We start from the raw sequence: 27,547 nt of genomic DNA on the forward strand, positions 1-27,547 counted from the left end.
TGTAACATTTAGGCAGCTTGGAGTCTACATAAAACATATTGAAATATATATTTTTACATCGTTCAAGGAATACAAATCCACGATGTATCTCAAAGGAATTTTAACCATCCATTTACGATAAAGAAGGACTTTTGCATCGTTTGTCATGATATGTAATTCAGGGAATTTTGAGAAATTTTGCCCTTTTTTGGTGTAGAGAATGTCTGAATATTAATTTGATATTTTTTGGCCGATGTAGCTGTTAATATAACAAGCACAGTATAAAATATAATATCCTTGGTGCTTATACTCTTTACAGACAGCTTCTTATTTGAGAGATCTCAGTAGTATACACTTAGCATACATATTCGTTTATAACCATTGAAGAGATCTTAAAGATCATTTCTGGGCTAGCATCCGTGGCATGCTAAATGCTGCCCTCAAATTGACTATACTAGTCTTGAATTCTTGTGAGCAGGCGCGTAGCCAAGGGGGGGGGGCGAAAGGGGCAGCCGCCCCCCCTTGAGCATATTTTTTTTTTTAAATTTTAATGTTTTTATGATATTGCTAGTATTTTCAAAAGAGAAAATGCTTAAATGCAACTTACAAGGCCTGGGAAGTGCCATTTCCAGCGATCTGGGAGGCATTTACAGCCAAAATTTTCTTGTATAGTTTTTCTTAGATAGTTTGCAATGCCGAATCTACAGTTTCGCCCCTCCCTTGGCAAATTCCTGGCTACGCGCCTGCTTGTGAGCAGTTTTATCGATCTACAACCTTGGTGATAAACCTCTGTATTTCTTCAGATATAAATTCCAAAGAAGTGGCATGCTTAAGAGTTCCGTCCCTGAGTTTAACCGGGTAAACAAAATTCGGCATCGCTCACATCCACTGAAACACCTCACAATCAGCTCTTAATACCACAAACAAAACAAAAAAAAAGTTTTCTTCATTTGCAGTTATCTTTCTACCCACAGTGCTATTTTATTTGTATAAAAGTTGAATAGATAAAAGCCAAAGATATTTTTGAAAGGTGTCAGTCAAAATTTAAATCTTCAATTAACATCCATGTTAATGAGTTATTATGTATATGTAATGTAGTTGTAATTTTTACCATTGTTTGTTATAGTTCTAACATTTTCAGAAAACTTATGCAGCAGTTTCTTGCTTTTGTATTGGATTCAGTTGTTGGATTTTGTTACTTGTTATAGTTCAAAAGATGTTAAATAAAAATTAATCAAAGAACAAAAAGAAGGCAGTTAGTATGATTTTAAAGCAAGCTTCAAAACTTTTAAATGAGATTGTTATTAAAGTCTAACCAATATTCACCTCCAATCCTTGCATGGTTAAATTTAATAGTATGAAAAGACAATTTGTTTCTTTCAAACTGATGGTAAACATCATTGGAATTAGACTATGCCTGCTGTAATTGGGATTAAACATTGGGATTATATTGGGATTAAGCATATTTGATGATTCTGTCAGAATGGACCACTGATATGAATTGTCTTTCAATCACTATGCGGTTGAAGTTTGGAAGTGATTGGTCTTTCGATAAAACAGGTGACAGTATTTTTATGGGTATTTTTACAAGGATGACGGCATCTTTTGCTTTGGATGTATTAAAATTGGAAAATATTTTTAAGCATTGTAATATAAACAAGGTTCACCTAAAGTTTTATAAATAATGTAAAATTATGCAGCTTTGTTATAGTTCATAATTTTTGTGTAATGGTGCTATCAAAAAAACTCATGTGTAGAAATATTGCATCTTGGTCAACATGGATTGTAATTTCAATTTTTATTTAGAGACACCATTCGACTTTTTATTGTTTGGACACTTTTTTGAATACAACATAATGGGAGCTCTTCCATACATAAAGTTTCGTAAATTCATGGCCAGGGCTTTCAGTTTACAAATATCCTGTTTACCTGGCTGTGTTCCATAAACTATTCACTCTTTCCAAGAAAACATTGTTTCATGGAAAGACTAAATTAATTACAACTTACAAATAATGAGCTTGTGAGTCAGTAAATTACAAACCTAACTTCTAAATTAATTTTGTAATGTCCATTTGTATTCCCTACAAATAATGAACTTATGAATCAGTAAATTACAAAACAAACTTCTTAATTAGTTTTGTAATGTTCATTTGTTTTTGTGAGTCAGTAAATTACAAAACTAACTTTTAAATTAGTTTTATAATGTCCATTTGTATGCCCTACAAATAATGAACTGGTGAGTCAGTAAATTACAAAACTAACTTCTAAACTAGTTTTGTAATGTTCATTTGTTTTTGTGAGTCAGTAAATTACAAAACTAACTTCTAAATTAGTTTGGTAATGTCCATTTGTATTCCCTACAAATAATGAACTTGAGTCAGTAAATTACAAAACTAACTTCTAAACTAGTTTTGGAATGTTCATTTGTTTTTGTGAGTCAGTAAATTACAAAACTAACTTCTATATTAGTTTTGTAATGTCCATTTGTATTCTATACAAAGAACATTTATGCACATTGTCATACATCCATTAGAGTATTTCTGACCAGGCTGGTTGGGCGAAATGGTAAGGTTGGGCGAAATGGTTGTTGGGCGAAGTGTCCTGCTTCCTTTCAAATGGCCTCATTTTCTTCAACTTGTTTTCACCAATATGTGTTCAGCATTCAATTCCAGTGTATATTGTGTTATCGTGGAAAGCAGCCAATTATTGAAATGCTTTCATGCATATGTGTTTGTCATTCCCGGAAGGGACTGAATAACATGCACTGGTTAGCTTCAGTTGTATCAGGTTTTTGAGGTGGATACAGTAAAGTTGGTTAATGTTATAGGCAACAAGTTTCAAGTAAACTGTTAACCCTGTAATGGAAAGGATTTCTTACCAAAGAGTTTGGGTGGGGATGTGGGTTAAAAAGATAACAGGGGATCAAAGTCTGTGTTTTTAAAAGTATTTAATAGTACAAAATAAAGATCATATGAATTAGTTATACCACAAAGCATGCAAGAGGGTTTGAAGGGGGAAGGTGCATGGGGAGGGTGGGGCAAGTACTACAAGCCTCAGTCATACTTATACTACAAAGCATGTGAGAGTAGTTGAATGAAAAAGGGGCAGGTGGAGGGGGGCGGGCAAGTGTAACAAAACTCATCTATACTACAATGCATGCAAGAGTGATTGAATGAAAGGGAACGGGTGGGTGAGACAGAGGTGAGGCATGTGAAGCCAGATTTGGTTATACCACAGAACATATGAGGGTGGTTGAAGAAAACTGGACAGGTGGGTTGAGGGGGGAGGGGAGGCATGTGAAACAAGACTTAGTTATACCACAAAGCATGAGGGTGGTTGAAAGAAATTGGGCAGGGTTGAGCTGGGAACGGGGGGGGGGGGGGGAACATTGAATAAGATTTGCCCTTTGCTAATGTAGTGTCATGAAGTTAAAACTAGTGACAGAAAAGAGATTACAATTAGCATCTTATATTCATTCTTTGCTATAAATTGATAGCCAAACATGTGTGCCTTATCTCGTAGCTTTACTTGCAAACAGGGTTATTAATTATGCAAATGAAAAAGATGACGAATATAGTAAAAACAGTATGTGTGTTGTTAAGTAACGTCTGTACCATACCATGAATTAACTTTTCTTCCTATAGTTACAGAAAAAGCAAAGTAGTGTGAAGTTTTGTCAGTGTTTTGCATGGGGGGAGGGGGATCTAGAGTTTGCTAAAGGCTGAGGTGTGGACCTGAGATTGGTGAATTAGACTGATGTGTCATCCCCCCCCACACCCACACACACACATGATATGTGATAGAGCATTCAGAGGCATATACTGACTATATATTAGGTCTACATGCAAGGTTGAGCTAATAACTACTTTCCATAAGTTCTTGTTTGGGTTGAAAAAGGAAGAGGGGGGGGTGGTAGGAGGAGGGAGCGTACACCCAGAATACTTCAGCCACTGGAATATCTCTTTAGTTTCAAGTAAATTAGTTCAGGATGTATTTGTAGTAAGCCCCTCTGTCTTCAGTTTTAGTTTTTCCCAGTGTCATGTAAATGTCAAGGAACATGAAAGCAGTGAATATTTAGGCCTGGAATAGTCATTTAAGAATATTTTCTTATTTGGTGGCAACAGACAATGTAAAAACTAAAGCAGTATTTTCAGTTGGTTTTCAGAAATGTATGTGACTGTACTAGAATGATGGGGGGTTGGGGGGGGGGGTATGTGTGTGGGTATGATGCATCGTTTGTACAATTGTTTTGTCAGCCATTCACAGTTGGCAACACCTGAAGGAGAGGCACATTTATGTTAGATAAAAAGTAGGTGACATTTACTTGTATGTTATCTGTATAAATATCTCAATGAATATGTTCACACATACACATATTATACATCTGTATTTGCTAGCATATACCAAAAACCAACACTTTGAAGTTTCCAATATAGTTTATCTCCTTTTTAACACTTCTCTCCCAAATGTATGTAATGTGTGCCTCCAATTTCAACATCAACAGTGCATCAAAAGCTTTAAAGCATAAATCTATATTAGAAATGGAGTCATTAGTGCTGTGTTGCTTTTAATTATTACATTAATTGCAATAGGATTGGTAAGACCTTTTTTTTTTTTTTTTTTTTTTTTATAAATTGTATTCATATGTAGTTGCAATAAAATTGATATAACAAAATGAATAATTTCAAGAACTGAAACTTTCACTTGCTCCATGAAAAAATAATGGAATATATTGCATGAAATATGTACATAATGTCTGGTTCATTGAATGAGAGAAAATAAAAGCTTGCACACAGCTCAAGTTAAACAAAAGATGCTTTTCTTGAAGATTTTTTTCTGGAACTTATGTTTTTTTCATTCACCATCAAAAGTTGGACTGAAAGCATTTTATGTAGGCATCTTTGCTGGAATTCATCCGCTTTTGAGACAATTCAATCTGTCAAAAAATGTCCCAGTTTGGCAATTGAGAAAGCTGTACAGAAAGTTGAATTCATATGTTATCTGCTAGGCCAGAAATGTGGCGTATCATTAATATCATTTTTTTGGTTTTCTATGTTAAGTAGATTCAAGTAAGAACACTGGTTATGTGTAGACTGTATTACACTATTAGTTCATATAGATAATGACTGGTCCCCCCCCCCCCACCTCCTCTTCACATACCAACATCTCAATGAGGCTTACAACAGGCTTTTAACAGGGATGCACCCCCGTGGTGTGCAAAGGCTTTCAATGGTGAGAGGGGGGGGGGTGGTGGGGGAGGGGATTTCACAATTTCCCTGACTGATTTTATTAGGCAGGGGCATGAATCTTTATTTTATAAAGAAGGGTTAATTCTTCGGGTCCTTGTAGCTAACTCTCATGAAGCTGGGGGGGGGGGAAGGGGACTGTGGGTCCCCCGCCAGAAGAAAGGCAAATGGTACATTCAGAGGTGAACATTAGGTTATGCTAATAAGCACTTTCTGTGATGTTGACGGGGAAAAAATGAAGAAACAGTTCAAATGTGAATGAACCTAATTTAAAAAAACAAACAGGAAAGTCTGTGTTACAATTAGGGGCGTCTATCCTTGGGGTCAGAGGTTCGGTAGGGTTCGACTTAAAAATCACTCTGCTCCCATCCCCACCCTAGCCCTCCCCCCCTGCCATTTGCTCCCGACCGTTACTCCGCGTGTTCCCAATCCGTTATGTGCTTCTAGGAGGGGAGCAAAGCTGGCTCAACATTACCACCTTAACTAATAAACATGTTTCTGAATTATCTTCCCTTCAGCTCTTCCCCATCCCTCCTTCCATCCATCTCATTATCATCCTCGATGCGCATCGCCACTTGACCATCCCTATTTCCCAAGCACCCGATCATTGGTTCATCCCATTTTCTTTTCTATTTCTCTCCGTATTTTGTCATTCTCACACAGCCTTCATGAAAAAAGACCTCTCTGAAGTTCGAAAAAAATAAGCACACACACAAAGAATAAACAACGAGAAAGATAAAATTCTGTTCTTAGCATTGTATAATTAAATAATATCACCAACAACACAAAATATTAACATGGTAGTAATGATTGACAGCTGAAAGTGACACCGCCCTCAATAACACAATAAAGTATGGCATACTTCTTACAATAAGATTGCAACAGGATTCACATTTGTTACTTGTCAAATGCACCCTTCATCTTTTATGCAAGCCATCATTCCCTCTTCATCCACCCCCACCGGAATTCAGAAAGCTTCTCCACGCTTATATTTTTAAATCCTTAATTGTTAAAATTTCAAACTCCAATACTATATTTTCAGTAAATACTCTTGAATTTTAAATTTCTATTACGATGATCTGTAAAAACAGTTAAAAACAATTTTAAAGATCGTATGGTGTATTTCTTCGGTATATTTACAGCAAGCAATAGGTTTTTATCACATACCCAGTCCCTATCTCATTAGGGCCAATCTGCCTCATTCTTTTAGCAGAAGAGTAAAAGTTATTAAAGAAAATAATAATAATAACGATAATATAAATAATTTGAAATAATTAAAATCGATTCCACGAACTCTAATGTATCTGATGGAGGACGGTGTACCTCTGTATAAGACAACTTAGCCAAATACTTAAATAGGTGAAGGCCCTCAATCATTATCAGCGGAGTGCAGTCATACGGAACGGAATCTGTTTCGAAACGAGTGAATCTTCCAATTTGAGAACCGGAAATATCAAATCCACAGGGAGAATCCGCTCTGCAATACCACACAGCAGCAATTTAGAATTGGTCAAAAGAGTGTATAGGCTATTAAAATCGGAACCCTAACGGTTGTGAGGCGGGCTCTTGAACCGCTAAAACGCACAATCCACAGAAAAACAACCAAGGGGAAAAATCCAGTTAGGCGACACAACCGAGCCGTGTTTCATCTCCATGGAAACTATAAGCATTTTACACCAAATTAAAGAAACGAAGCAAGTTGATATATAAGTAAAAGGAAACCGAATGAAGTAGTAATTTATAAAGTATTTCTCAAAATATCCTTCGGTACGTTCGATCCATGAAGTTCTTTCGCAGTAATCGTGTGTCATTTGCGATGGCGTTATGAATCCAAAATATCTCGAAGTTATATGTCATCTGTGATGCAATTGACTTTTTGTCACCGTGTGAGTCTAGGTAAGTCTGATGGCGACATGTAGAAACGTAAAATTTGAACGTAAAAGTTTGTCACTCTTGATTAGAAACAGTGATGCAAAACAATCCATGTTATACTCCAGTGGTCAAGATTATTAGACTGAATGGGCGATTCAAATGTTACTTGTGTGAACGAAATGCATCTTCGTAAAGAATCCAAATATTTCTTCTCTCTTAGAAAAGGGGACTGAATACAACGCGACAGTCACCACAGTCTGTGGAGAAATGAAAACAAGAGCGTTAAATGTGCAAACCCGTACGCAGAGGGGTGTGACCCTTCTCCCAGGACGGTGTTCGATAAATTGATCAACAATTCAGTAAACGCACCGTCTCATAGAGAATCCTGCGTGCGGTCTTAATCTTCTTAATCTACCGTCCTCTCCCCAGTATGGTCCTATTTATTTTATTTTCGTATGTGGTACATCTCTCTGTAACTATGATGTAAAAGTTGCGAGATAGTTCTTGTTTATTTTGGTTTCAAATGTTGTGGCATTTTAAAGTTCGCATACTTGTCGAAAGGTACTTATGAATTATCCAGTGACTAATTATAATATGGCAGCTTACGCTATAATTAGATAGGGAAGTAGTTCGGGGAGGGGTTTCTAAAAATTCTTATCAATAAATGTGGTGTTACTACCATTTATAAGTATGTTCCCTTCTAGAAGGTTTGTGTGGGGGGGGGTGGAGGGGGATGAGTTGTACGGACCATGAGTATAAACGAAGTTATGCTGGAACTGGGGATACATTCCGGTATCTGTGTGTTAAGGAGGACGAGGAATAATACTTACCAGATAACATGGATGGACGTTTTGTCTAGTACTGTCCGTACCCATAACCACCATACGGAAGCCGGCCATACGTCCCGCCGTACCCACCGTATCCACTGTATCCACCATTCGCTGGGCCCCAGTAGGAACCGACTGGTCTTCTAACCACAACACGTCTCCATCTGTAAGCTGGTGGGGGTGGGGGAGGTGGAGGTGGTGGTGGAGGTGGAGGTGGTGGGGCTACAACAACTTCTATAAGACGTTTAAGAACGGATAGATATATTAAATGGTATAAAAGATTTTATATCACAATATCCATTTATATAATTATGTTTTACCACATTAAAGACTAATGTTATAAAGACAATTTTATTGCGGAATAATTCAAATTACACCAAAATTGTCGAGATGTAGCGAAAGATTCTTCGCCTTATAAAGTAATAATGGGGTTAACTCAATATTCATGGATGCATTGTTTTATCGCCAAAGATACTATGGATAGGCAGGCACTATGTCAAAGTACCCCCAACCCAACCCAGCCCCCCCCCCCTCCCCAAAGGCAACAACACTTGTACCCATTTGCGTTTTCTAAATAATAAGTTTGACCTGAATGCTACCGTTTCTTGCACTCATACACAGTATAGTATATGAACGTAAAAATGCAAAGCATTTCCAGGTAAGAAGTCGACATTTTTAGAAATAAAAAGTTATAATTTCCCAGATAGAAGCTAAATTGTTTTTTACTTCCAATTGCCTCTCTGGGGCGGGTCCAGGAATTTGAATAGTAGGGTATTGTGCCAGACTCTGGGGTCATTGAAGGTGAATCCCCATGTGGATGGGGAGGAGGGGAGGGGGTGGGTCTGGGATTACAATCCCTCAGGTTTAACCACAAGGCTTGCCAAAAACTACTTTTGAATTTGAATGAGCTTCAGTGATGTCGAAGGCTCGTCTATGAATAGGTTGTCAGAAAATAGTCATTTGAGCTCTCATATTCGTACCACGGATAACTGGTCGTTCGACAACTGTGGGCCTCTCTATAATAGCGGGAGCCATTTCTCTAACAACTCTTCCATAGTAACCGCCGTCGTCATAGTAACCTGATTTAAATAGACAATATAAAGGAACTGTTTTAGTGCAATAAAGTAAACAAGTATACATCAAACTCATGGAAACTGTTACTTTATAGTGGGTTGGTTATCAAATAGAGGACGCCCTTTTAATTGGAGCATTTTGTACCATTTCATTCGAGGATGTCGATGGCTGCACACAATAGAGTTATTGTTATAGATTTCTGCTCGTCCTCAGATTAACAACTTTTTGTGGGATCAATTGTTTAAGTTTTCTTTCATTTTTCTTCGTGTCTGATTCATTATTGTGTTTCACTCTTTTTTTAGTTATTTCTGTTTTTCCTCCTGTCCACATCGAAGGACAATTAAACAAAAAATAAAGTGCATTTGTCTAAAAATGACACCAAAATGTCATGATGTGATATCTAGATAAGCCGGCTGCGAAAAGAATATTAAACTTAACACTGCCTTGAAGATAACGGGATACATACATGCCTGCGGTACTTAACCATAGCTGAGCACAGTAAGTTAGTATAGCAGAAATTTACTTATGTTACTTTGATCACCAAAACTATTACACGCTACAGTAAACTATCATCAGGGTTGTTCCATAACAACTCCCTGCTATCATACAGTGAGTCACTACGGTAATGCAAGGCATATCTGTGATTTGGATCTCCAACCAAACCATTGACAATAGCCAACCGTGCTATTATGAACAGAAAACATACTCCAAATATACGTAATTGTGGTTTTTCATTGTTATATTTGAAAATAGTTTGTAAACTATCACAAAAGGTGTTTATTTGGACATTATCATTGAATTGAAAGAATTTATTTTTTTGTTTAATTTAGCCTTAGTGGTAATCAGATCACATGGTGTCGGTACACACCTAAATTAAGAACCATATATAGTGCTAAGATAGGTTGTTGTTACGATGCAGTGCTCAAAGTACCTACACGGGTACATCATATATACAGCAATTCGACAATGTGTAATCACCAACATTATATGGTTGGAGACATAGAGAGCCGAGTAATAGGATTCCTTACACATAAGAGTTTCTCACTGAAGTTTTGTCTTTCTTCATCCAGTCATTGGTGAAAATACTGAATAATTGACCCAATGCCCGTCCCCAACCCTCAGCACCAATAAAATACAGCAAACACACCCATTCAAAGGACGACTGTAGGTACAAAATTATATATGTTTTAGAAAATGACAACCACTGCTATTAGTGTCCAGATGGTATTGCTTTTTCACTCTTAATTTTGAGAAATGTTCCTTTAAACATATGTGGCTCACCAATTATAGTGGATGGATTTTACTTTTTCGAGATACAACACAACACTCAATAGGACTCCCCCCCCTCCCCCTTCCCCATTACCCCGCTAAAAGAAGAGAGACAAAATAGGCCTGCACTGAGTAGTCGACGTCATCACAATGTAGCCTTGAAAAGGCGTTCTAGACATTTAGCATAATTTAAAGGTGGATATCTTGGGAAACGGAATATGCATTAGACTTTGGCATATGAGAACTAAAATTCTGCCTAAAGTCATTCCAGTTACTACCGAGTGCCCAAGTCTGTCGGTGTCGTTTCTAATGATAACAAGATAAAGTACGGTAGTCTGTATGATACTAAACTATTCCGATGAGAGATGAAGGTGATACAGCTAAAAGGACGGTACAGGATAATGGACATGCATGAAGATTAAGATGAGAATGAATTAACAACATAACGAATGAACATCAACTTGGTTTCTTTTTTTCAAACAAAAAGTGAAATGAAACTTGTTAACCACTAGCAAATACCTATTTTCCTTATATCCCATTTGCCTTTCATTTCATTTTTTTTTGGACAACATATACAGATAATTTTAACTGTGCTATTTACGGCCTCTGATAATCTATTTTTAGTCTTCTTTGTGAGAAGAATATTCTTTAAAAGGGAATATCATATAATATGCAATCTATCAGAACACTTGGCGCAATCTATAGTAGAGTGTGTTATACGCATACTGAATCATGCAATCAGTTCCGGTCAATTCCACACTCCCCTTCACACCTCAGTTCCATCTCAATCTCCACCTAGCCCCCCCCCCCACCCTCTCCAACTCTATAAACCGTAGTTTTGTGTTTCATGATCTATAGTTATGACTAAAACAGAGCCTTAAATACATCCTCAATAAACATCTTCTGATAACACCGCCCTCTAATTTTATTAACTATCTTTGTCAAACTAAAAGCTAAACTATAGAACTGCATTTGCATGCAAATACGCAGTATTGTAGTGCGCGTGGAGTGTATGCAGTATGAGGAAGAACTTTTCGGTTGTTCATGGTGTTTTTGTTTGGGTGGACAACACACCAGGGAGTAGGTACCTACGAAGTGAGGGCGCTTGTGAGCCCCGTGAAAGGCTCAGCAGATAGCCTCTGAAACTGCAACAGAGACTATATCAAACTTTTAAGTTTCAACGTCCAGTCGTGTAGAGGTATCTTTCATTTAGCCGGTATATTGCCAATATTGTAGCGCGCACGCGCACTACAAATAGTTCGTTAGTATTGCATGAAATGATGAAATATGTAGTGACATGCAAACAAACATGAATGCAATTTAGCAATAAATGCTATCCATCTGCAAAGTAACATTTGATTCATACCTGATGGATAATGGCCTGCTAGTCTCGTTGGTGGGCCTGAAATATATAAGTTATTTTTAAAATTTGCAATCAGAAACACCAAAGTATACGTAAAAAAACACATTTCTCACTTTCTGATCACAAAATTGTGTGAATGTTGGAGCATTATGTTATCACTACCGTTGCCAGTAAATTCCCAAAGTTGGAAAATATCATTGTCCTAATCAAATTTGCAATATAAAAATGTTTAAACAAAAATCAACCTCTCTTTTTTTAATAATGAATTATTTCGTTACAGTCAAATCATAGACAACAACTTCCGGTAGTTTACATAACTGAATATGCGTGTGCACTCGTTATGCCAATAATTCAAGTACACAGTTACAATCGTTTCAAAACCATACCAGGTACGTAGTTAAAAGTGACTAGGTTTACTGAGAAATCTTGGATAATTAATAAATGTACTAAAAAGAAAATTAAGGTTAAATTGTAGCTCTCGTGTTTTCAATTCCTCATTGTGACCTTATTTTGGGGGAGGGCGTGGGAAGGGGGGGGGGGAGGGTAATCATTCATTTCAAAATCATTTTAATCAAAATAAAAAGTCGCTTAATTATTGAGAAATGCTGCAGAATGATAGTAATAATAAGATATGTCATTGTATATAGATTCTTCATCTGATTAAATTTCAAATCTTTAACAGTAGATATAATTCTCTCAAGTGTTGATGTGATTTTATCTCGAATCAGAATGACAGTAATAATAGACGTTATATCGTCTCGAGTCTGCATGTGATTTTGATTTCTATACTCGTATAACAATAGATGTCATTGTCTTTATTCCCATATACAAGTAACACTGCATAGCATTATACTGACATGGCATATCGAGTATATACACCTTGTAAATCTGAGAATTTGAAAATCATAAATGCCAAATGCACACGGTCAGGCAGAATTCTTTTTACCAGACTAGCTGACCATAACAAGAGATTGATGTTGGACTAATCATGCATCGAATAGAGCATGATTATGTATGTATTTAACATTAATTTATTAATGTTACAGTTCTAATTACGCCGGGAGAGGGGGGGGGTGCGGAGGTTGCCACCATACAATCATTAATTGGATAACAAAACATGGCCGGAAGTAAATACCATCCATTATTGGGAAGATGCCCTACGGTACGATAGCTGCTCATCTGAGTAACCAAGCCTAACATGCACGAATTAATACTACCCCAGGTATAGGCGTCATATCAAAATGATAGACGCTAATGAAACTCCACCAAAAAAAAAACAGGTGCAGGTGCAGGTGAAGGTGCAGGTTAACTCGGATCGGGAAGGAAAGGTGCTTCATTTATAAGTTAATTGCAAAACGGTTTTTCAGACTTTGAGAAAACACACGACACATGTTTTGTTTTTGTGAAGGTACCAACAAAGCTAAGTTTGAGCTCTTTATTTTTCAGAATTTATGTTTGCTAACAGTGCAATGCATGGAATAACTGTAATTTTAGTTATTATTTTACCTAAACAAAACCTCTTTGGCGGACAAAAACGCCATTTTGCTGACATTAAACTGTGAAAACTGAAATCAATGTGGTGAATATTTGCAACAATAATACGTTTATTTTAAGGTCCCACATCATTGAAAAAGTTTTGGCGTCAGTTTCACCACGAGTCAGCCTGTTATTCTTGAACTAAATCATTTTACTATGGTGTGCAGATATGGATTAAAGCTTGCATTAGCTACAACCCTACTCTATTAGCTTGCGTGGCTAGATCTACGTATCATTTACCATATAGTTCTTGAGGAGGTACTGAACGTATTGAACCTGCAAGAAAAGACATGCATGAAGTACATAGAAGAACTGAATCCAAAAACAAGTGATGACTCGCCATTTGATCTTCATTTACATAAATAACACAGTAAGCTAATTGCACCCAAATAACGTAATATCTTCATCATATTCTGTCACATGAAAATCAGTATTTGAGAAAACTTTCGAAAATAATCTCCTCTTCCTAAAAGCATTTCATAGCAAAGGTTATATATATAGATATATAGATATATATAGATATATATAGATATATATAGATATATATAGATATATAGGAAAATCCAGAACAGTGAAAAAACTTCCAGCCTCCACCGGGATTCGAACCCGGGCCTCCCGCTTTGTACGCGGACACCCTAACCAACAATAGCCATGGACGCTGATTGTATGTCCAGAGGTTCGAAACCGGTAAGGAAGGTCGTAATTTCACTGTAGGGGCGTTGACACCTGTATCGAACAATACTAGTTCTGTTTTTGGTGACATTTTGTGCCTTACTCTAGAGATCAAACATGATGCTAACTAACTCGAAAATCATTTGTGATTCCTAAAGCCGGATCTCGAAAGAAATACTTGAACAGACTTTATGTATGTATGTATATATATATATATATATATATACCCTATACGTTTTATTCTCCTTTACATATTCTCCGATGCTAATAAGCTAATTTACACTATCCACTAATGACTTCCTTTCAATAACAAGTACTCCACTATAAAAAAATAAATAAGAAGAAGATGAGAAAACTGATGAATGGCTACTATATTAGTATGCTACTCCCGTGGTGATATGCAACACCCATACCGATGCTAGAACCAACGATGTTACCAAACTGCTATAGAACAAATCTACTATCTACATTAAATTCAAAATGTTGAAGGTTCAGGAAGTATCCAGCGGTCAATTGGAGCAGTTAAATGGCGGAACATGATATGCAAAAAAAAAAAAAAAAAAATAGGGTGCAGGTTAACTGGGATCGGGAAGAAAGGTGCTTCATTCATAAGTTAATTGCACGTTGTTTTTTAATGCTTGGACCTCAAAGTGTATTTTCAACTATTGATGTAAAAAGTAAAATGATTGAAGGTGATTTGTGAGACATTTCAAAGGATCGATAGTGAAATGGGGATTAGCTTGCGTGACTAGATCTGCATAGCATTTACCATATACATCTTGAGGAGGTACTGAACGTATTGTCCCTGAAAGAAAAGACACGCATGAAGTACATAGAAGAAATTCAGAACGGTCATGCATCTTTCAATACAAATATTAACATTGTATACCATATATATATATAATTGAAATAGTAGTGAGTTGGAAATAAAGAGTAAGGCAAATATGTCACCAAAACAGAACTAGTATTGTTCGATACAGGTGACAAACGCCTACAGTGGAATTACGACCTTCCTTACCCGTGTCGAACCTCTGGACATACAATCAGCGTTCATAGCCTAGTGGTTAGGGTGTCCGCGGGAGGCCCAGGTTCGAATCCCGGTGGAGGCTGCATGGAAGTTTTTTCACTGTTCTTGATTTCCAACTCACTACGACTTCAATTATATACATATATATATATATATATATATATATATATATATATATATATATATATATATATATATATATATATATATATATATACATATATATATATACATATACATATATATATATACATATATATATATATATATTTATATATGTCTACTACCCTATACGGTTTATAATCTCCTATAAATGTAAGAATTGTGACCATGAACTATCACTAATTACAGCTAATAAGCTAATTACAGTATCCACTAATGACCACTAATAACCAGTAATCCACTATAAAAAAATAACAAGAAGAAGAAATGAACGGCTACCGAACTAATATGCTACGCCCTGAAAGAATATGCAACACCCATACCGATGCGAGAACCAACGATCTTACCAAACTGCTATAAGTCTATACTATCTATCTCAAAATGTTGATGGCTCAGGAAATATCTAGCGGTCTATTGGAGCAGTGAAATGACGGAACATGATTTGAAATATAAAAAAAGGGGTGTGAGCGAGGTTGCGGGTGATGTGCACATAAAATCGTCAAGTCGTAAAGTCGAATAAAAAATATATACCTGGTCCAATAACTGAACGAGAGGGAACTGAAATAATAAATGACACAGTTGGAAATTAATATTTAATTCATAAATAAAGTAATAACGTTGTATTGTATTTGGCCAAAACTCAGCTTAAACAGAATACATCCAAATGTCCCACAACCTTTGCTAGGACATATCCATAGGAAATGTTCTTCTTTGAATACTTATGGATACTATAATGTGAGGTAAATATAATCATGTATCTTACCAAATTCAGTTTAAGCATAATACACCAAAATATCCCACAACCAATTTGCTAAGAAATATCCATATAAATCTGTTCTTGTTTGTGAAGGATATATGCTTAGATAGCATGTTCGTTTGTTCATGGAAGTGCACTTTCTGTAGGATATATCCATAGAACTAAGCCTTATATATACTGTGATAGTCGAGTGAATGCTGCAACATGTATAGGTGTTTGTTTATTTCATGCCATTCAACTTATTAAAGGCGCATCTCAAATTACCCGCTACAGTTGACCCACCTGGGTATAAACTGTAACTGTTCACCTCTTTTTAGTCTTCAGAAACCCCCACCACTATTGAAGTCACATCTCGACTACCCCCCCCCCACCTTTTTCCTTTCCTCTTAATATGGCGATCATGACCAATGAAATAAAACAACCGATTTCGTTTCATTCCTAAAGTGTAATTCTCACCAAATCTACTCAATTAAACTCGGCGCTCCATAAAAAATATTACGTTGGTCTGCTGCTTTGGAGGCTGTTAATAATTTTACCAAAACCAGCAGAGTTTTACTTTTACTTTTACAAAAAAATGGAACCAAATGAACAATCTTAGATATACCGTTCTAGCTTTATTTCACTAAAATAAATGTTGATTAGGGATTATGTTTAACTGATTCCATTTTGTTCCGAGACTTTCGTCGCTTAGACACGTTTGCATATATTTATCAGTAATATAAATTCAATGAAATACACAAATCAGATTTTTCAACTTTTCGGACTGTTTTACTTTATTTTTATGTCTTTTTTGGGGGGGGGGGGAAATGGTCAAGTTAATGAACTGTCTTGCTTTGGGATTTTAAATTTAAACAGTATATCGGGATATTATGAAATACTCAGAAAACTGTTCTCTCTGCTTATAAGTACACATGTATCACAAGTATCGTATGGCGAGATTAATGATTGATTTTCTGATTTGTTTAATGATTTTTGTTTATATTTTCAAAGTAAGACATCCCATGTATATGCATTTTACTATAACCGAAGAGAAACTATTGATGATATACCGGTGTTTTCTACCTATTTTTTTAATTTTTTTACGAAAGCATGTTTTCTTCCTACAACCAGATTAAATGGAACGCAGTTAATTGCCTGAAGTTCAAAGTGCGTTCGATTATAATTTCAGTACCAAGTCTAAGTTACAATCAGAACATTGTTAATGATCCAGAGATCTACCGATACCCCCCCCCCCCCCTCCATGATGGCCCTGATGGTTACACCTTATATAAGCCTGTTGTGGGACTAGACCAATAACTGTCTTCTTCTGACCTTGTTTATTGGTTTTCATTGGTTTCTTGAAAAGTGAGAATTTATTTTAGAGAGACAATATGTGCATAGACACATGACATACTATAATATACTATTCTATATATATACTATATTACTTTATATTTTACAATATATAGGTATTCTCCATCCAAAAGTCGAAACTATAGATTTAATGAAACTCAATCAATTTCCTTGCTCTCGAAATTCTTTCAATACTTCCAGAACAAAGATATTGCAAAGTATTCGTTTTCTTATTTTTATTTTCATTTTTTAACCGCACTAAAAGAAAGAAATCGACCAATCAGACTAAGAATCGAAGTATTTGTGATTTTTGTTAATTACTAAACAATAGAATGCTTCCTACCATACGGATCGTACGCCATGATCACTCGCCCTTTGGTTGTTACAGTCTGCAGAAAGATCACCGGTGCATCAGCACTCTACGATAATAAGAGAACAATGGAGCAAATAAAGCGATTTCATCATAGAAGTATATAGTCATATTTCTATGACTAAAGAATTATGCTGGCTTGAACAATTGCCTTATTGTATTACACGTGGGAGAAGCATAATGACTATTGTGACGTCATAGTTTTACATTGATAAAGCTCAAAATTGCGTGATAATATTTTTAACTTATATCTTACGGTACGGTTTGGTCGTTATTGTTTCGCGCTCGCTACACCTAGTTACTAAACAATATTATACCATATTTTGTTCAAGGTTATGATTTATTATTTATATAAGCTATTGTTTGAAACAATGTTTAAATTAAACCCCGCTGGGCTTGTATCCTTTTCTTTTTCTTTCCTTTTTATAAATATATTTTCGATCATACGGTTGGGAGGCCAAGTATGTGGATAGACGGTTTACTGAAGATTAAATTTGGGTTTTTTCTTTCACACCCGTAATTGGCGGTTAAGAGGAATGGGTGGTTGGAATAGGGCACACGTAGGGTGTGTGTTGAAGCGACCTTATACATTAGTATTTGATTCCACTATCACTCTCATTGAGAACTTTAACAACCCCCCACCTCCCTCACCCCAATAAGAACAAAGAAATGATGAGTGCGTTTTTACACATACTCTTTGATTGGTCCAAACACGTTCATGTGATCTGCAGAACTATGAAGGGGAACAATTTTGCTGATATGTCACATTTAATAGGAGTCTTCCCATGTGTATAAAGTTCCCTATACCCTTCACTCGCTCCCTACAATTTTTCTTTTTCTTTTGAGGTCTTGAAATGTTAGACAACAAAGTTAGTGTTCACATCCCTATCTTGTTCATGACAGTAACTTTACTCCTTCCGTCCTACCCCCCCCACCTCCTCCCACCATAGTAACGCCGAACCCCTTACTATGACAGGGCCGAACGCCTTACTATATACATGACTCGCATATACAATTATTGGTAAGGATTGAAGGATTCTGCAAATACAGGGTCAAGCCATGAGTGTTTCCTCGGCAAAGGTTATTGAATATGGGTGGGCGGGGGGGGGGGGGGATAGCAAAACCAGCTGTCCTTCTCTTGAAACCGTGATTGTTAATGGTGTTGTGTACTTTCCCATTTATGGTAGCAAAGAATTTGAGGGAACTTATCCTCACTGTAATATTTTTTATATTTCATTTATTCCAAATTTGTCTATCCATGCAAAAGAAAAACTTTGCTAAAGATTAGGCAACAATTTCAATGGAGGGAGTCTCTAACTTTTTTTGTTAACTTCGTCGCTACCCTCCGAGACTAAAGTGCAAAGTTTGTGAGTTTTAAAAATGAAATAAAAGACCAAACTCACTAAAGCGTATCTAACTTCAGGTCAAAAGTTGGTGCAAAGTATTCTGAATTTATTTTCAGCGTATTGTTCACTGTAATATTCAAAAGACTGAGCCGACAAGAAATCACAAAATTGGTGAATAGAGAGTATAATTAGAGCATAAACAGCGACACAAACAAAGTCTATAAAAAAGTACACAGATCTACATAAATTTAAATATAAAATATATGCTAAGTATATACAGAATGCGGTTTCGGATGAGTCAGTCTGAGGTCAAAAGTATTTGCCATCCATAGTTGTGTTACCATATGAAGTGCTAACACTTGACAAAAGTACCTCTCTGGAAGCTATGTCCATTCAAACAAGGAGTAGGAACCGGGGGGCTGGGGGCGCCAGCCCCCCAGTGAAAAATATGAGGGGGGCGGAAGTATCATTCCGCCCCCCCCACCCCGCTTCGCAAGTCAGAAAACCCCTTTTTCATTTCCAAATGAGAAAAAAAACTCATTTGGAGTACCAAATTGCATCTAAGGGCAGGTGAAAATGCAAAATTATTTACAAAATGGAGTGGGTGTTGAAGTGTCCTATATTGCACCAACTTGCATCTGAGACCACCTGGATATGCAAAGATATTCAAAAGGGGAGGGGACACCCCCTCCCCTTAGACCCCTCCCCAGGCCGGCAATCAGTCTTCAGCCCCCCCCCCCCCCCTCAAAAGTACCTTCCTATGCCACTGCATTCAAAAGACAGAGAGGTGTGCTAATTTGTGGAATTAATTTGTTTCCAGTGGTGGAATAAATAAATAAGGGTCAATATTACGTTGTGCTCCCAAGTATGATATTAAAGTCAAATATGATACTTCAAACTCAAACTGTAGCAAGCATTTTGAGGTAACTCTCATGTAAATTCTCCAGCACAAAAACGTCACGGGTCTAGAGGGGTTTCAGGGACAATGTTTTCAACAGGTCCCCTATTTGTACTCATTTTAACTTCAGTATGAATTATTTTGTTCATATCATTACCCGAGTCCCCTTCATATTGTTTATTGGCCCCCTAATTGACCCCGAGCCCGTCAGGCCAGTTTGCCAATATGATATTTAATTTTCCAGTTGAAAACATTTCGAAGTCTAAGGAATGACACAGCACAGAAGGTCAGAATTACACGATTTATTTATGCTATAGTTACGTTTACAATATATGCTAAACATCATAGAATGCTCCTTCGAGGTTAAATTCATGACTTCGTCGGCTCCACAGTGTAGGACTTAATTGAGTTATCATTTGATGGTGAATATCCTATCATAGTCGGTATATAACTACAGAATATATAAACATCGACTCCATATTTATAACTAATTTCGACTAAATGGCGTTCCTTTATGGTAGCTGTAATCAGAGATGCCAAGGTCAAATGCTTTTTAGGCGGGTGAAAATTGTCTGGTGCTGTTGGTTACGTACACCATCTAAGCGGAGCGCCACCATGGGTTGGCGCGAAGCGTACAAGAAAATTTTGGGATCTTACGGCCCCTCAGATGGCCGGAAACATCACTTCCCGGGTCATCTAAGCTGAATCTATACTGTCTCCATATTTGTATTGTGTCTATTTTTTTTTCATTCCAGAGGAAAAAATATCTTGAAATAAAAAAAATCTCTGAAATTTTGCGGACGCTGTAGCGTTCACGTGTGTCGTAACGGTATTATTTTTCACGAATCGTATAGGTAACGTTGCTTTCAGCCGGGCATACTTAGCACGATCGGCTTTGAGTAATTTCCGATCCTGGCGGTTCTGAGATAATTCGCATTTTGATGTGATGAAATGAATTTCACGCTAGCAATGATACACTTTCTCAGGAAAACTCTGTGGGCCTACAATGCGGGAGATTCTTCAAAAATGCGGGAGTTTTTTGGAAAATGCGGGAGATTCGGACAGGTGGGCGGGTGAGCGGGAGACGACCCGAAAATGCGGGTGACACCCGCCCAAAGCGGGTGACTTGGCAGCACTGTGTAATATGTGTGCGGAAATTGGCAAATAAATGACCATTCTGTTTTACTTTATAGCATTTTTGTTGGACAATCCCAAAAAAGTTGGTAATTGTATCGAGATGTATGTGCTGCCTCGTGGTTTATATAATGTCATGTGGTTTATATGTTTCGTGTCACGTGGTTTGTAATTTGTCTCACTATAGCCCGGTACTCAACAGAACGCAAACCCAGAGATAATAAATATGTTCCACGTTGTCGTAAACATTTGTGCCTTTAATGGTTATACTTTGGCGGAACATTTCAGCAACATCTTCAAAGTTAAAAGCGAAGACTGTGGAATTAAACATTATATTGTCAAACCTTTAATATCCACACAATGGTACGTTTGGAGATGGTATGATTATGTGATGCATGGTGCTACCAGTACATGTATAGCACACTCATATTGTAATATAAGTACATATAGTTCACAACCCCCCCCCCCCTTCCCATTGATCCTTCCAATTACGTTTTCCAATGCTAATAAGGAAAAAATATCAATTTGATATACTGTTTCGTTTATAGATGCACGGAGTCCAATGTAGTCAGCTATTCTGGTGATAATGTTATTTGTAAGCTATACATTAAGGGAGATCTATGTCAAACAGTACGTCGTACTATAATGCACGATTTAAGGCAGAATTTGCTAGTCTTTGGTATGTTATAGTCAAAAATGAAAAAAATTGAGTGCTAGTATACTGTTTCTATAACTATTCCGATTTTCAAGATATTCACGTATAAACAAAAATATTCTATTTTCTTGAAGGTTTCTTTAATGCTAAAATTGACGATGACTTCAGCTCCTCATTGGCTTTCAAATTCTAATAACTCAATCAAAATAGAATTGTCTTTTCTTACCTTCGTATGAACAAATATATCACCCTTGAATGAAAGTCGCCATTATTATTTCAACCTTGGGCAAGTTTGTAATTCATGCATTGTTAAAACACGCCATTTCAGGCAATACAAGGGTTATGTTTTCCCGTTTGAGTTTTGTGTTGCCACCGCGGGACCAATTTTCTGGTCTATTTCTTAGACTAAGTAGTCCAGCCATTCGACCAACCTATTAGTCTGTTTGTTAGACTAAGTTGTCCAGCCATTCGAACAACCTATAGTCTGTTTGTTAGACTAAACAGTCCAGCCATTCGACCAATTTTATGGACTGTTTCTTAGACTAAGCAGTCCGTGCCATTCAACCAACCTACTAGTCTGTTTGTTAGACTAAGTATAGTCCAGCCATTGGACGAATTTTCTGGACTGTTTCTTAGACTAAGTAGTCCAGCCATTTGACCAACCTACTAGTCTGTTTGTTAGACTAAGCATGTCCAGCCATTTGACCAACCTACTAGTCTGTTTGTTAGCCCGGGTCACATCTGCGCGATTCAACACGCGATTCAACTCGCAACTAAAATCACGCGAATCAGAAAAGTTGCTTCAAAGAAGTTGCGCTGATTAGGACATTGCTCTATTGCAAATCGACGGCGCAACTTTTATTGCGCAACAAGTTGATACCCGTGTCTAACTACGCGATTCAACCTTCAATTGTATTGCGAGTTGAATCGCGTGTTGAATCGCGCAGATGTGACCCGGGCTTAAGACTAAGTAGTCCAGCCATTCGACCAATTTTCTGGACTGTTTTGTTAGACTAAGTAGTCCAGCCATTTTATAATGATTAAACGAACTTCAGATGTTTAGAGGAATGTTTCTCACAAATTAAAATTGGTATGAAAAAATACAACCTGGACTAAGAATAGTGATTTTTGAAGGTCTGCAACATATCAAGAATAATTTAGTGCCTAAATTGTTAATAGTTTTAATTAAATTCCTTCAATGTAGTTCTAATTAGTTCATACAAGTCAAATCATTTAACGCAGTTTTACATTTGAACATGATATTTTCGTTTCTTTTCTTCATCTCTTCAAATTTTAATATATTTTACCCCAAAAATAGCTGCCTTTAAATGGTAACGGGTATTAGATTTGAAGCATTGAAGCAATACATAAGGTGAGTCAGACATAGGCGTATAGTCTGTTTAATTACCCAGCATGTTTTGAACAATAAAATAATAAATCCTGCGTTTGCTTGAGATAAATGGGTTTATACGTGGGCGAATTGCCTACCTTATTGTCGGTTGGTAATAGGCTATATGCATACTGGGACACTGCTGTACCCACTTCGCAACTATAGGAGTGAGTTACACCGTGACTACATTTATGACAATTGCAAGACACGGTAAATTGGCAATAGGACCCTAGCCACCAGTCATGACTGAGTTTCATTGCAATGTATATGCATACAATTGTCATTTTGTAAATCGCATGTGATGTCATGACGTCACTATGGTTTGAAACCTACGTAAAATTCCTTATGTTTGTCTTTTATTGTGTTTAAGGCGTATATGTGTATACAGTGTTGACACTGAAAATCAATACCGTTATTTAGTCATGTAAAAGCCTAGCTTAGCTTCAATATGTTAGGATTCAGTATTTGCAAAACCCATCTCTAATACCAGAAAATTAACATTACAATAAACGAAAAACAGCAAAATAAATAAATAAATGAGCACATGCAGCTCAATGAGGTCATATTTAAACGTGCTCAAGTCATCAGCCTTCTCCTATATGTGAAGGTATAGTGAAATCTGTGATACATCCCAAATGGAAAAAAGACTTTTGTTAGCTGTTTGGAAAAGGTTTTAAATAATGTTATTTCTATCACAAAGACCAACGATGATGGCCCTGATTTGCGTCTCTATTTACATAATATTATAATCAATGAATGATTTATGCATTCCTTGCAAAAATATCAAACTGATCAAATCTGATATTTAAGACTTACTTTGGCGACTGGCAACAAATTTGTTAGTGTTTACGAAAAAGTACATTATTTATGCATCCAAAGATTTTAAATAACTCTTTGATAGTGTCCATCACGAACCCTCAGTCTTCATTCAAACACCCAAGAAAAGTACAACATCAAATTTTCATGGAACGCCATTTGATACATGCTCTTGACATATTTGTGATACACAAAGTAAAAATGTTGTTTCTCTTCCTATCGTCAATTCTGTTGCTTCTAAGGAGTTGACTTAATTATCTTCGTGCTAGACAGAAACACATTTTATATTTCAAGGGGGATTTCCCACAAATTAAAATGTCTTTGATCTTTTCCATTCGGGGGGGGGGGGGGGGTTGCGTTTTTATACTAGCTTAACAGTATTGCGTGATCAACGAAAATGAACGGCGTCATTTGAATTTACAGTAATATTACTCTAACAGCTTTTTCCAAATCGGTGATTTTACCACAATGAGGCTATTTGGTGTTGTCTCGTACTTTGTGGTTTAAACTAAATGCATTTTTTTAAATATTCTTTGTGTTTTTCTTTCAGCCAGAGACCGCCAGAGGCATTTTTTTTTTTAAATATGTCTCGCCATCGTATAATTACGATATAGATTTATTGTTACTCATTTGCACCGAATGTGAATTACCATATCAATGGAAAAGGGATAAAGTTAATTCCAAGGCTGACTGGCTTCTGGAGAAGTGGAAATTTAACACAACCAAAATATTTTTTTTTTAATTATACCAATCCCATCAGCAAAAAATAGTTTGCGGATGGTTTCCTATACATGAACTATGGATGGATGGATGGATAAATTGATAAATGGATAAATGGATGGATGGATAAATGGATGAATGGATATCACTCGGATAGGGATCGGAGCAGAGTTCCAACGCTTTGGCCAGCAAAAGGCGAAGGTTCTAGTACCAAATTTATGCAAGTTTATGCTTGGGCTCATGCAATTTCATTCTCATTGTCAATAAAACTTTTTAATAGAAGCTTAGGATTACCGGTGAAATACTCGGTTTTGCTGTTGTAGTAAACAAATGCAACTTTTCTGTTTTGAACGAATAAGTCCAGATTTTCGCCATTTTGTTTTGCTTTTCTGCGTTCCTTGCGCAGATTTTTGTAATCGTTGTCGAACCAGGAGCTTCATTGAAAACCCTTACTCTTTTTTTGTTATCAAGGGTGCATGTTTGTCTAAAATGATTTTCAAAATTTAATAAACATAACAGCAGCTTCAAAGTTAGCAGTAAACATATTACCGAGAGAACGTTCAATATCAGATTTGAACACAGATTGATTGAATGCTCGTCATTATTCTAAACGAGAACGTGGTCAATTCAATCAGCGGAATGTTATCCACCAATCCAAGGTTATAGAGTAATGAAAATAAAGTCATAGTTTTTCACAAAGCTAAAAATGTACCATTGTCTTGCAGTTGGCAATCGTGTAGGGTACAGTACAAAATAGGCCGGAATTGTTTTGCTCACTGTACTATTTTGTGACAGAATATTCTTTAGCCACCTCTGTTTTATTGTGTAGTAATTAATAGAATAAAATATACCAGAAATCCACCATAAGACCAATTGTTCTTCCCCACCACAAATGTAATCCTGTTGGTACAATAAGGGTCAAGGGATGACCTGCTTTGCAGAGGTTTTTCTATTAACATCAAATAACGTGAGGAGGTCAATCTGAGAACTATATGGATTGGGATATTAAGGAAAACTACTGCGACAATGAAACATTGTTGCATTAAATAAAGCATATGTATAAATTAAACAAATAAACAACATCGAAAAACTGTACAAATATGTGCAGAGTAAAACTCAAATGCACAATTTTTCAACCAAAATGAGGGTACTATACAACACATAATTTTATTTTAAGAAAACAAATATGGTACTTGGTTGAATTTGCTGCTTTTATTTTCGGTGGGGTGTCACGCGGAAGGGGCAGGGGTGGAGGGGGGTGTGGATGGGGTGGAGGATTGGGAACAATGTGGTATGGTATGACACTTAGTATTTCGTATATATTAATGGTTAATGAGACTCATCGAAAATGACAAAACAACAGAAAAAGAACTGGAATATCAAAGTTTCGATTTTCTTAATATTATTTACAGCCAAAACAAAACAATAGGTAGTAAGTATAATTCCTTTTTATTTTCAGTTGATGGCCATAGGGGGGGGGGGGGCGGAGGCAGTGCGGTGCATTGGTGAAAGGACTTTCTTCTTAGGAGGTGTATGGTAGCATAAGTATTTTGTATTTTCGTGATTTACACTACTCATCCTAGTATAAACTTGTTTTGCCCTCCATTCAATTTCCAATAGGTTTTTGCTATAGAATGACTTTATAGCCAGAAAATTTATTTTTGGTATAATGTAGACCATGTAAACACATTGTCATCCAGGTGGTTGTGGCATTGAAACTTGCCAATGATAACACATTGCATATATATATAGATATGTATCATATATAAATACATATATATATATATATATATATATATATATATATATATATATTACACACGCGGCGGACAGTTAATTCGGGTGGGCATTACCTTTGGCATAATGCATACCCGCAAATATAATTGAATGTGTACGTGGATTCTCTCAAATACTTGTTTACAATAATTGAAAAGTTCTTTGTGGCCAACCAGTATATACACGCATGCGCATGATATATTAGGAGTCATGCACTGAATGGTAAAATAACAACAATTAGCTATCCTTCTGTATATGAACAGGCCTATGTTATACCTGACCTTTACGTGTGATGTCAAGAATATTACCCCAGAACCTACTCTCCACCCTCTCTCCTAAGCCTCCCCCTCCACCCCTATAAACGAGGGCGCTGTGGTCAAGTGGTTAAGGCAGTGGACTTGTAATCTAAGGATTACAGGTTCGAGCCCTGGCCAGATCATTGCGTTGTGTCCTTGGGCAAGGCGCTTTATCTCCATGGCCTCTCTTCACCCAGGTGTATAAATGGGGACCTTCGAGGGAAGGAGAGATTGATTGAATTGTGCACACTTTGGTGTGTAGGTGTGTCAAGTTACCAATGACCAGGGTTGTAATTTTGTAAGGTGCCATTGAATGTATGTTTACGTGCAATAATGAGCACCATATAAGTGTTATAATTCTTATTATTAAACAAATGAACCACATTTTTGCGACACAACTTTCATTCATAACTGGAGCACATTGTTCATGAAAATGACGTTTAAATCCATGCCTTTAATGAATTAACACACCAAGGTGCATCGCAACAATTTCATTAGACCTACTTGTCATTATTTTACAGCTCTTGATAGCGTGATGACTTAACACATACTTACACGCATCCCATATATACCTATAACAATATGCGTATACCACATAAAAAACAAACGCACGCTAATAATAATAATTGTTATTTTTACATTATTATTTTTATTTTGTATTACAATGTTCAGTCTAGCCAAAAAACCCAGTCGGTAATGTATGAATCTACTCACCAAAATTCCAAGCAGATATCGCAAATCTCTTCCAGGCAACGTTCAGAAAAGTAATTAAATGTTCGGATAACTTTCAGCTTGTGTCCATTAAAGCTCGTTGGACTAATAGCTGTAGAGGTCGTCGGACTCAAGCCCAAAGTTAGTTCCGATGGTTTATTCACACCTATGGATATGTATACGTACGCACTATTACACACTTACAATTATAACACTGTGTCTATAGCGTTCTGTTTCAGTCCAAGAAAAGAAAAAGGAAAGAACGAAAGTCGTTGAAGCATGCATATATTAACGTAGCTGCACCACCTTGTAACCGTAT

At 36.6% G+C, this 27,547-nt stretch overlaps 1 protein-coding gene across 7 annotated transcripts; it reads right to left on the reverse strand.

The window, feature by feature from the left end:
• Nucleotides 1–5,966: 5,966 nt before the first annotated feature.
• LOC139971886 (uncharacterized) lies at nt 5,967–27,547 on the reverse strand. Of its 7 annotated transcripts, XM_071978698.1 has the most exons (9): nt 27,232–27,547; nt 17,460–17,535; nt 15,559–15,585; nt 14,608–14,643; nt 13,407–13,442; nt 11,634–11,669; nt 8,905–9,003; nt 7,928–8,158; nt 5,967–7,354 (listed from the first exon to the last, which is right to left on the reverse strand). In XM_071978698.1, exons 2-8 carry the CDS (start codon nt 17,476–17,478, stop codon nt 7,953–7,955), a joined length of 459 nt encoding a protein of 152 aa, XP_071834799.1. In that variant the 5' UTR covers nt 17,479–17,535; nt 27,232–27,547; the 3' UTR covers nt 5,967–7,354; nt 7,928–7,952. The 7 variants fall into 7 exon arrangements, with proteins under 7 accessions (XP_071834799.1, XP_071834800.1, XP_071834801.1 ...); XM_071978699.1 differs by lacking the exon at nt 15,559–15,585; XM_071978700.1 differs by lacking the exon at nt 14,608–14,643.

This window comes from Apostichopus japonicus, chromosome 8, assembly GCF_037975245.1.
Source record: "Apostichopus japonicus isolate 1M-3 chromosome 8, ASM3797524v1, whole genome shotgun sequence".
NCBI lineage: Eukaryota > Metazoa > Echinodermata > Holothuroidea > Aspidochirotida > Stichopodidae > Apostichopus > Apostichopus japonicus.

Coding starts and splice junctions, on each gene's coding strand:
- LOC139971886 (XM_071978698.1), bottom strand. Junction 11,670..13,406: donor ACCTCCTCAAGAACTATATG/GTAAATGATACG, acceptor TATATATTTCAG/GCCCACCAACGAGACTAGCA. Junction 9,004..11,633: donor AGCAGGCCATTATCCATCAG/GTATGAATCAAA, acceptor TATTTAAATCAG/GTTACTATGACGACGGCGGT.